Source organism: Nomascus leucogenys, chromosome 12, assembly GCF_006542625.1.
Source record: "Nomascus leucogenys isolate Asia chromosome 12, Asia_NLE_v1, whole genome shotgun sequence".
Taxonomy (NCBI): domain Eukaryota; kingdom Metazoa; phylum Chordata; class Mammalia; order Primates; family Hylobatidae; genus Nomascus; species Nomascus leucogenys.
The window spans coordinates 46,144,640-46,155,761 of NC_044392.1; the positions used below are offsets into that span (position 1 = coordinate 46,144,640).

Below are 11,122 nucleotides of genomic sequence, written 5' to 3' on the forward strand. Positions count from 1 at the left end.
TCACTTGAAGCTGGGAGGCGGAGGTTCCAGTGAGCCGAGATGGCGCCACTGCACCCCAGCCTGGGCGACCGAGTGAGACTCTGTCTCGAAAAAAATAAAAATAAAAATAAAAGATGGGATCTTGCTATATTACCTGGGCTGGCATTAAACTCCTGAGGTCAAGCGGTCCTCCCACCTCAGCCTCCTGTTAGACCCACTTTGAATGCCAGCCCTATCATTAGCCAGGCTGTGTGGCCCTAGTCTTAGATCCTCATCTGTGTTATTGGAATAGTGAGGCTTACAAAGGCGCAGCACTCGGCACATAGGAGGTGCTCAGTGAATGGAAGTTGGCTTATTCTAGTTACTGCCCAAAGCGCCTGGCCCTTTCGGTCTTATCATTCCTGAATTTTTGAATCCGCAAGGCCCTCCCCCATCCCATCTGGCCAGTCCCTATCCTGCCTGGCCCAGGGGTTGAAGCAAGCCTGCAGCCTAGGCCCACTGCTATGGGTCCTTGAGATTCTCCCCAACAGGACCCGACCCCAGCTCTGTGTATCTCCTCCTCCCTGAAGCCTCTTCCCTCTGTCCCTAGGCAAGTGTGTGCTTTTTCTTGGCATTCCCACAGCTCCCAGGCATTTACCCACGAAAGAGCTGGTTATGTTGTCAGTTATGTATGTGTGTGTTACCAATTTCTGCTCATACATCAACACATACTAAAGTATGAGCTTATTTTGGGGTAGAGGCTATATCTTGTGTCTCCAATACCCAGGATAGAGCCTGGCACTCGGCAGGTGCTCGATAAATGTGGATTGAATGCATGGACAATTGGATGGATAGGCCCACCTTTTCTGTCTTATCAGTCCATAGAGAGTCTCAGACTGGTCTAGTGGCTGCCCCCAGTTCTTTCCCCACCTGCTCTCCCACCCCACACTCTTCCCTGTTCCGCTATTGGGAAACCCACCCACTCTCCAGAGTCTAGCTGAGATTCCATTTTCCATGTTTTATGGGTAGAGAGGAGGAGAAAACACAGTCCCTACCACCAAGGGCTCACTCTCACAAAGCAGCTGGCAAGACCCGCAGGGGCACACAGGATCTGGCCTGCCCACACAGTGCCAAGTAGAGAGCCTGGGTGGGATGGAGTCCCATGGGTGCACAGCTTGGCAATAAGGTGTCCCCTCCCTGGGCCAGGCACTTGGCTCAGCAAGTGAAGTTGCAGGTACATTTCAGCCCCTATCCGCACTCCCTTATGCTGTGCCGGCCTGTAAACCCTGACCTTCCCTGGGGCCCCTGGGAAGTGGCCATTCTCCTGTCTTTTGCCCTTCTGTCCCCTCTGCCCTCCCGAACGATGCAGGGTGGTGTAGTTATGAGCAGCCCCAGCCCCAGCAAACTCCCAGCACCTTGGGCATAATGTTTGAAATGAGTAAAATTACAAAGGGTTATAAAGGAAGCTAATTATATTGAAAGAGTTATCAAAACATTTACGTTTCTTGATATAGTAATATATATGCTTTCTTATTAACACATTAAAAATGAGGAAGGTCTAACAACTATGATCATTTCAAAGTACTGATGAGTGTAAATGGTATTTTGAGATATCTTCAACAACTATAATGCAGCCTGAAAACATCTGTGATTTCTGGTTACAAAGTCACAGGTACTATTAATACTATTATAGCTTGCTGCCCAAGCACACAAGAGAATGTTAAATTTTAGTTATAGGCAAGTGAAAATAAAGAGTTTTTTTCTGTCTAGGTTCTCAAATCCCCTGAAATCCATAGACTCCAGTCAAGAACCTCAATTACAGAATGGAAGGGGAAGAAAAGGTGGAAACCATAATTGACGGAGCCTTTAACTCCCTGCGTCATTTAATCCCTACACCAACCCTGAGAGAGAGATACCACAACCAGTTTTTCTGGTGGGATACCTGAGAATCAGAGAGGTTAAGTGATTTGACCAAAGTCAACCAGGCCCTGCCTGGAGGCCCCTCTTGCTCTTTCCAAGCAGCGCTGCCTTTGTAATGAAGATGAGCCCCAGAACAAGGTTTGAACACCCTGTTGACTCTTTGGCCCCAGAATTCCCTCCCCTACTCAGGCCCTGTGCCCTGTGAGGTTTAACCAGTGTAACAGAAGGGTGATGGCCCCTTGAAATCACACACACTCAGTTATTTTTATCTCCAGTTTATTTTTTTTAGACTAAGAGCAGAGTATGAAAGTCACAGCCAAAGCACTTGAAAAAGGCCCAGGAGAATGGGTGGGACCACATAGGGTGAGCAGGGCAAGGTCCTGGGAGATGGTTCCCGGCTCAGGGCTGGAAGGGAGGGGGCGCTGTTGTTTTACGGTCTCCAAAAGTGTCTGTGCGTTGCATAGGTCTTGTCTTCACAGAAGACAAAAGAGGGGCCAGGGGGTCCCCCAGGTGTGGGTGGCCTAGCCTGGTGGGGAAGGGGTCTGAAGCTGGAAGGGGAAGTCAAGAAAGGTCAGGGGGTTAAAGAGGGAAGGGACTCTGTCTGTACATTATATATAGAGATATAGAGTCTGTACATGCCTGCCTGGCACCCCAATGCCCACCCCTTGCCATCCTTGTCCACTGCCCGCCCCCCCCAGGGGTGTCTACTTGTAAACTTGGTTTCAATCCAAACCACAATCCTGGAAGTGCGAGTGGGGGAGGAGGACGTGCTTATTGCTGTAAACAGGGGAAGGAGGCAGCAGGCAGTGCTGCCCCTTGCCCATCTAGTCCCCTCCCCATGTTCTGCCCCTGGAGGAGAGCAATGGGAGTGCCTCCCACGCTTCGATCTGCTCTCTCTGGGGGCATATGTCTCTCTGGGGGGACAAAGGGAGAGGGCACCAGGAGTCAGGGAAAGGTACCAGGGGCCAGGGAGTCCTGAGCACTGCCCTTTTTGGCCCCCAAGTTTGGTACCAAACATTACCAGAGCCAAAGGCCACTCGGGACCCATGGCTGTCCCCGTCCTTGGTCCACTACAGTGCCCTACCTGGGGGGAAGGGGTAGAGGGGGCGGACATAGATGTATGGTGCAGGCCCCACTTCTAGCCATGGGAGGAGGGGTCTAGGCCCACTAGGCTTCCCTTGGAGAGGTCAAAGGCTCCCTGCTCCTTCCAAGCCCCGCCCCATCTCTCCCCGCCAGGGGAGGGGGCAGAGCTAGGAGGCCAAGAACGTCATGAGGAAGAAGGCGATGCCCACGGCCAGGGGCAGGTGTTCCCGTTTGGGGCTGGTCCCGCTGATGCTCTTCTCAAGCTTGGGCACCTGAGGGTTCTCTCCCTCAAAGTCTTCTGTGGACAGAGGAACAGACAGACTGGTGAGGGCTGGGTTGCGCGCCAGGACAGGGGCACGCGGCAGCGGCAGCAGCAGTGGAGCCAGGGACGTGACCACCCACGGGGTAGGAAGTATCAGGGCCCCGGGGGACGGCATGCAAGGTGAGCGGGCACCGGGGCGGGGGCTGCGGTTCCAGCAGTGGCCACCAGAGGGCGCTGCGCAGACTCACCCAGCACGTTGATCTTCACATTGGGGCCCATGGTGAACTGGGGGAGAGTGGGGACCGGCTTCTCCCCGGAGTGCGATGCTGCGGGGTGGGGTGCGGGTGGGGAGAGAGGAGGGGAGAGTCAGGGCCAGGATTCCCTCCCCTTGCTACGGCTGGGGAGCAAGACCCCCTCACCTGTGCCCTCCGCCCCCACCCCCAGGAAGCCAGGGGAGCCCCAAAGCAGGGAGCTGAGGATGGGGGCGCGGCTCAGAGCCGATTCTACTCACTGGAGGCGCAGCAGACGAACACTTTCATCCTCAGACACTTCCAGTGCAGGTTGTGAGTGGGCGTGGCTGGGAAGGAGACCGGGCCTGAGTCACTTTGGCCCAATGTGTGCCCTGTGCCCTCCCTCGACGGCTCTATTTCTCACCCCTCCAAACTGTCCCCGTCGGGCGGTCTCCTTCAGGAGCTCCCCTACCCTTGGGACACGGGTCACTGTAGCTTTGCCGTCGGCCCTAAACGCCCCTTTGGTCCCACCCCTCAAGAAACTGGGATCCCTTATGTTCCAACCCCGGAATGTCCCACACAGAAACAGCGATTCTCCGCAGCCCAAACTTGGGACTGTCACCAAACTCCTCTCTTGGCCCCACGACCTCGTCTGAGCTGAACCCCTGAGGCGCCCCGTGCCCACGCCTCCTCCCTGGTCTCTCAGCCGCGAGACCTGGCGCCCGCCGCGCCGGCCCCGCCCCGGAGCCTCGGGGCTCCACCCACCGGCTGTCACTCAGACTCTCGCGTTTAGACCCGCCCGCCCGGCCGCCGTCACTCACAGATGTAGTAGTACTCGTGGCCGGCGTGGAACTCGTAGCCCAGCGAGAAAGCGCTGTAGCGCTGGAACTTCTCCGAGAACTTGATGGGGCTGTGCGGGGCGTGCGGCCGGTTGCACTCCCAGCGCTTGAAGCCCTGGCTGGCGTTGCAGGTGCGGTAGCCGTTGCGGCTCACCATGTACAGCACGTACTGCTCTGCCCCGCCTCCGGGCCCCGGCCCCGCCCCGGGGCCCACCCCCGAGCTGTTGTAGTGCGGGCAGTAAATATCCAGATAGTCGTTCACGTTCACCTGCACGGTGTAGCCCTCTCGCCGCAGGCTGTGGGGAAGAGGAAGCGGCTCAGAGCGAAGAAACCCCAGAGCAAAGCCGCTTTCCATCTGACCGCTCCGCAGCCCCTCCCCAGGGTCCGCGTAGCCTCCCGACTTTTCCTCCGAGCTTCCTCGCTGCTCAGCCCTGTCTCTGCCCCCGGGGCCCTAGTGCCGCCGCTCCACTAAGTCTCCTTCCGTGCCCTCCTTCTTGGTCTGTCCTTCTCCTGTTGGCCACCAGAGGGTAGCAAAGGCGCAGGGAAGCCCGGCCTGCCTCCAAAGAAAAGGAGGCGAGGGAGAGGGGCGGAGGGAAGAAGGGAACGTACGCTGTGGTTGCCACAGAAACGGCGCAGGCCCCAGCGACTCCCAGACCCAGGCCCGGATTTCCTCCGTCCATCCCGCATAATTCAGCAGCCGGGAGGAGGGATGGGAGGGATGGAAGCCAAGGGTGAACGTGGGAGGGATCCCCTCCGAGGGACACACACCCTCCATCGCTTCTCCCACCATGCTTCCCTGCGGCTGCCAGTCCACCCCGGGGGCCTGTCCAGCAGGACCTGCCCTTACAGACGCATGTATGGCGGTTTCATGCATATACATGCATAAGTTCTATGGCACACACACAAATATGTCCACCGCCCACTCATAGGCAGCAGACACACAGAAAAGCTGGGCTGTATGTGTGCTGGCCCGCATGCCAGTATTGGTTGACCCCACCAATCTGGGGTCTCTCCCTGCCCTCCCCATACTACAATATCACTGGCTTCTGTACCTTGAGTCCCGTGACAGAGACCCCACCCTGAGGCCAAGGACAGTTAGGCTCCCAGGAACTTAAAACACATGAGGGCGCTAAGGGACTCAGTACCAAGACTCCACGTGGCATCATGCCAACCAGCCCAAACTTCTGTTTCATTGTGCACCTCCTTCCTCAACCTGGCACAATGGCCCCCCTTAATGATGCTGGGCAGAGCAGTGGGCACAGGGCCTAGACAAGATGGCTGCGCCTCTTATTTCCCTGATCCCTGTTTGGGACAGAGAAGCAGATGCTGGGTCCCTTGTAATCCCCACCTGCCTTGCTAGTCACCATCAAAGTGTTGGTCTTAACACCCTCGATGGCAGTACTGAGCGGTGTGGGGATGGAGAAACCTCTGAATGGAGAAAGAAACTCGGAGAGGGGGCAGGGGTTTTCCCTAATTTCTTTACGGTAAGAACGCACATATCTTGGCAGTGCAAGGAGAGTGGTGGACACAGAAAGGCATGGGGTCCTTGGCAAAACGTCAAACCACGGGGTCCCTAGTCCCTGGGAGCTCCCTGAGGGGAGAGACTGGCTCCCTATGTCACCAGGCACCACCCAGTTCCCCAAACAGTAATTAGATCCATTAAAGAAGTGAGCATGGAGGCTTCTGCACACGGTGGGGCCTTGGGGGTCCCTCCCCCCTGACCCCACTTCCTTGGCTTTGCCTGTGCTGTCCCCTCCACCAGCAACCCATTCCAAGCCTGGCAGTGAGGCAGGCAGAGAGCTGATGTTTGGGTACCCCAGTAAGAATTGGCACAGCCTCCTTTGGTCATCAGGAATGCCACCAGCCCCACTCTGTTCCCATGGGAGTAATGGGTCACTCAGGCCCCTCCCTTGCCCTGGCAGTCAGGTGGGCAGGAGTCTCGGCCTGGGGCACTGGGAGCAGGAAAACGGGTTAGACCAGGCCTGGCTCCAAACTGCCATTCTAGGCTTGCCTGTCCGTCACCAACCCCATAGTCTGTTCCTCCCCTCAGGCCTTGGGGAGGGGGCCGCCAGTGGTGAGGGTGCCAGGTCTGGAGCAGCTGCACAGCCACACTGGGATCTCTGTCTTTGAGCCTCACCCATGTTTCCAGTCCCACTCTGAAGCAGCCCCTCCCTGCTGTGCCGCCCAGTTCCCCCTACAACACACCCCATTCCAGCACGGAGGAAGCCAACACCCAAGGTATTCCTACAGGTAATTCCATTTCCTCAACAGGGCAGGACTAGCCTTATAAAAAAGGTTGCAGGGCGACCACAGGTGAAGAGAAGCCATCTGTTATGTACTCCTGCGCTGGGTGGCAGGAACAGCCCCTGAAATGCCCCCACCCCCAAGGCTGGGCATGTGAGAGAAAGACCTACCGGTGGGGTGGCTGGGCCCAGTTGGTACACAGAGGGCACGGGGACAAACGGGGTGAGAGGCAGGAATTCCCAGCCACAACTCTTTGGAGACCCAACGTGTCTGCTTGGCTTGGGCACCTTAATTGAATCTGTCATCCTCCCTCCCTCTCCCTAGCAGTGCGGAGAGAGAGGTGCCGCTGGGCCCCTGCGAAGCTCCGCAGCTAACCCCGCCTCCAGGGCCGCACCTCCTGCGGAAGGGTGGGGGTGGGCTGGGACCTGGGGACCGGGTTGTGCCCTGCCCCTTCTTACTGTTCTCTCTTCTTGCTCCACTTCATCCCCTATAGCCTCTCGCCTCTCTTGCAGAAAGGCGAATGCCGACACACCCCATTTGGAGGGGGTGTCCCTTCGCCCCGTTATTTCGGTCTCTCCCGACTCTCACCGCCTCTGAGGCGCATCCCGACACCTCTCTCTCGCTTTCAGTGCCCTGCCGGCCCGCGCCTGGCTCCACTTAACCCGGAGTGTCCGCGGAGGGGGCAGGCGGGCGGAGCGGGTAAGGAGCAAACTTCTCCCCCAGCCCGGGGCAATTAGGGCAGGTAAACAGGGTGTCCAACAAGACCAGGGAGTAGGGAAAGGATCCCACGGGGCCCTGAACTTGTCAAATCCTCGCCATCCTCCACCCCCAGCCCCGGTCTTAGACGCCGGGCTGCAGAGTTAAAGGGGTGGAGGAAGAACGTAGACCCGGGTTCCTCTTCCCTCTAGCGCGCGCTCCCGAGGCTGCGCGCCGCCCGCTCCAGCAGGCGAGGCCGCACCACGTGTGCGCAGCGTGGGGTCCGCGCGCCCGGGCTTTGAGGGTGGTGGCGGTGGTGGCGGGAACGCTCGGGGGGCGGCGGTTGCACGCTGACAACCCTGCGCCCCTCAGGCGCCCTGGGCCTCGGCGCCCCGCCCGTCCCAGTCTGGCCAGCCCGGGTCTAAAGGCTTCCCTGGGCCGCGTCGGGTGGGGGAGAATCAGCGCGCCCGACACCTCCGCCCCTCCTCCCTGCGACAGCGGCGGCGGCGGCGAAGGTTTATTGATCTGCAGCGGCGGAGAGGAGCGAGAGACCGGCCGAAAGCGCGACACAGAGACGGAGTGAGGGGGAGACACACACCGAGAAGGGGAGGTTAGCAGAGGCCGGATTCACTGAGAGGGGAAAGGAAGGGAGACACCGTGCGAGAGAGAAGCCAGAAACCCAGAGAGGCAGGGAAGAGAACGAGAACCGAGAGTCTTGGAGAACAGGAGAGACAGGCAGGCCAGAGAGGCCCACAGACGGCGGAGACAGAGACGCAAAGGAGAGAAGTAGGGACAGGGAAGGGTGCAAGGCTGAGTGAGACTCAGAGACTGGGAGAAAACACAGAGAAAGACCATCAGGGACGTAGTAGAGCCTCAATAAATATTTGTTGAATGAATGCATGAATGAAAGAGAGATCAGCAACAGAAGCATTTCAGAGATAGGTCGAGAGACAGCTATATAGAAAGATGTTCTCGAAGCTCCTTGAGACAGGGGCAAATACCAACATCCTTGCTCAGTTCTGCAAAGAAATGAAACACAGGCCAGGGGGCATATATTTGGCCATCGGCCGTCCCAACCCCCCTCACCAAGTTCGATTCCCGGCTTAGGGGACTCCTCGACCTCATACTCTAATGCATCCCTCCAATACAATCCCCCCACCCCTAGTTTCTGGGCCAGATTGGGAACAGGTCTCTCCTATTCCACGGGACTAAATGGAAGTACTGAGTGGGGGGCAGAGAGCTAGGTCGCGGCCGGTGTGCAGGGCACAGTCCCCAGGTCTGTCAAAGGAGGCCGACGCACGTGTCCCACCAGCACCCTCCCACGTGACCCCCCAGGAGGCGGGGTCGCAAGACCCTCCCCACGTGACCCCAAGGGGCAGAGACCCTCCGCACGTGACGGGAGGTGGGAGCCTGGAGCCCACCTCACGTGACTAGGGGGAGGGGGCACGGGAGCCTGTGGCTCGGTCGGCCCCGCCCCCAGCTCCCCGGCCCTCTCCACTCTCGGCTCCGGAGCACGTCGCTCTCACGATTTATGGGGCCGCGGCTGCCGCAGTGAGGGAGCCGGGGAGCCCGGGCGCAGCGGCAACAAAGGCCCGGGAAGCGAGGCGGGGGCGGCGGCAGCCTCCTGGCCCAGTGTGCGCCCCCTCCTACCTCTGCCGGCCCAGGCCCGCACGGAGTAGACAGGACAGAAAGGAGGCTCCCGGAACCCGGGCTCCCCCACCCGCTCCCTGAGCTTTCACCTGCGCCCAGGTGTATGCGGGGGAGGGGAACCTGATCAACACCTCCCCCCACCAAACCTATTCCCGCATCCTCCCCGGCTCTGGCTTCCGCTAAGAACGCTGAGGTGCTCCAAGGGTGGCGGGGAAGCCGGGGCCCCTCACCTGCGAGCTCTCCGTTCCCCGCCAGACTCTAGCGGGGTGGGGGGCGGACGTGTGAGTCTGGGGGAGGGGGCTGAGCTAGATAGAGCTGGAAAGTCAGCCCCCAGCGCCCCCCGGAGTTCTTGGAGTCCCGCTCCGGGGGGGGAGGGGCCAGGTCCCCACCCCCAAGGTTTCCAAGGGAAGCGAGAGGGGGGCGTCGTTGGCTCATCCCCACCCCCAGTCTGACACTCCGGGCGCGAGGAAGGAGAGAGGGGGCGGCGCGGAGCCCCAAACAACAAAGAGCGGAGCGGCGAGCGGCAGCCCCTCCTCCGAGAGGTTGGGGGTCGCGGCCGCCCGACCCTCCCGGTCCCCTCCCCTGGGGTCTGGCCATTTGCTCCCTGGTCAGTCGGTCCCTGGGGTGGGGAGCCAGAGGCAGTGCTGCCGCCACCGCCCGGGCAGGTGTGACAGTGACCCCCGCGTCCCCAGGGATCTCCCCCTACCAACACACAGACACACACTAAGGTGGCCAGGGTGATACACACGGCGGCTTGGCGGGGAGGAGAAGACAAGGGCAGCAAGGACTGAGCAGAATGAGGACCCGGCCCCGCAGCCAGCACCCGGCCACCGCGCCACACACCCCGGGAAACCACACGGCCGCCCTGACACCCGCCTAGACCGCGGCGGCGCCAACAGCCACCCCAGCCCAGACGCAGCCGGCCGCGCGGACAGCGACCGCAGACCCTTCCCCGACCCTCCGCCCGCTCCCACCCCCAGACGATCGCCGACGCAGACACACAAATCACACACTCAGACACACACGCACACTGACAGCCGCTCACGCCCGCTCACACTTGGAGCCATTCGCCGTCCCCAGCCCGGGCGTGTGTGTGCGTGTGTGACACACCGACATCTCTCTGCCTCCTTCCCTCTCGCCGGTACCCCACGTTCCCATCCTAACCAAGCAGCATTCCTAGGGCCCCCCAACTCGGCGACCCAGCCCTACCTCACCCCAGCCGGGCTTATCCACGCAACCAAGACAACCCATTCGCCTTCCTTCTAGGGAGGGGCTCGGTCGGACTCCCTGCCTCAGCTCTGGACCCCACTTTTAAAAGCAGGAGTCCTAGACAGAACCCCTGGAAGCCCTCATGGCCAAAAACAGGTCATCCCTGGGCCGCAAAATGCAGCGGCCTATCCCCAGCACACCGCTACCCCCAAATCCCAGCCCAGCTGGTGGGACTATGGGACAGGGGCATGCTATTCCAGCGGCGGGTGCGGAGAGAAGCCAAGATGGGGTGGGGGGCCCCTCCAGCAGCCTCCTCCGCACGGCCCGAGCGCTCCTTACTACAGCCCCCAACAGCCTCTTCAGACACCCCCGAGTTTCCTAGACGCCCACAGAGTGCGTCCCCCTCTCCGTCCCCTCCCAGACCCCGGCTCTGGTCTCCCAGGACTCCCACCCCGGGATCCCCCAGGACTTCTCGGGCCCACCGGCTCCCCCTCTCACTGACACGCGACGCGCGGACTCCCAGGGTCCCCGACTCACTGCTGGTTGGAGCTGTTCCAGTACACCGCATGCCTGTTTCCCAGCGCCCCTCCGGGCCCTTGGGCCAGCAGCGGCAGCAGCGGCACGGGCACGAGCAGCAGCAGCAGCAGCAGCGGAGCCGCCGCCATCCCCGGAGCCGCCGCCGCCGCCGCCCCCCGACTGAGCCCCGCGCTCCCGGCTTCTCAGCTTCCCAGCTCCCTGCTGCCGCCGCCGCCGGCCCCCAGCCTTAGGCCACGCCCCCAGCCCTTCCCTCCGCCCTCCTGGGCGCGCCCCCGAAGCCCCGCCCCTGTCGCGCCCCCGACAGGCCCCGTCCCGCTCCGGCGGGGAGCGCGCGACGCGTGGGAGGTGGGGGCCGTGCTGCCCCCTCGGGAAAGACCAGCGCGTGCCTCGCCTCTCCCTCTTGGGTTCAGTTTGCTACAACTGGTCCTGGGCCTTTTGCTTCCCAGGCTGAATTTCCCAGAAGGATTTGGGAACCCAAGATAAGGATCTTGATC

The 11,122-nt window shown here is 60.6% G+C and overlaps 1 protein-coding gene across 2 annotated transcripts; it reads right to left on the reverse strand.

Moving 5' to 3' along the window:
- Positions 1 to 2,137: 2,137 nt before the first annotated feature.
- On the reverse strand, positions 2,138 to 10,874 carry EFNA3 (ephrin A3). Of its 2 annotated transcripts, XM_030824365.1 has the most exons (5): positions 10,629 to 10,874; positions 4,275 to 4,588; positions 3,735 to 3,800; positions 3,472 to 3,549; positions 2,138 to 3,259 (listed from the first exon to the last, which is right to left on the reverse strand). In XM_030824365.1, exons 1-5 carry the CDS (start codon positions 10,754 to 10,756, stop codon positions 3,129 to 3,131), a joined length of 717 nt encoding a protein of 238 aa, XP_030680225.1. In that variant the 5' UTR covers positions 10,757 to 10,874; the 3' UTR covers positions 2,138 to 3,128. The 2 variants fall into 2 exon arrangements, with proteins under 2 accessions (XP_030680225.1, XP_030680226.1); XM_030824366.1 differs by lacking the exon at positions 3,472 to 3,549.
- Positions 10,875 to 11,122: the final 248 nt, after the last annotated feature.

Bases quoted from the DNA above. Each gene is read 5' to 3' on its own strand.
- EFNA3 (XM_030824365.1), bottom strand. From the start codon at position 10,756: ATGGCGGCGGCTCCGCTGCTGCTGCTGCTGCTGCTCGTGCCCGTGCCG. The intron at 4,589-10,628 runs GTGAGTCGGGGA...TCTTCCCCACAG, and splicing joins TGGAACAGCTCCAACCAGCA to CCTGCGGCGAGAGGGCTACA. The intron at 3,260-3,471 runs GTGAGTCTGCGC...CTCTGTCCACAG, and splicing joins TGTGAAGATCAACGTGCTGG to AAGACTTTGAGGGAGAGAAC.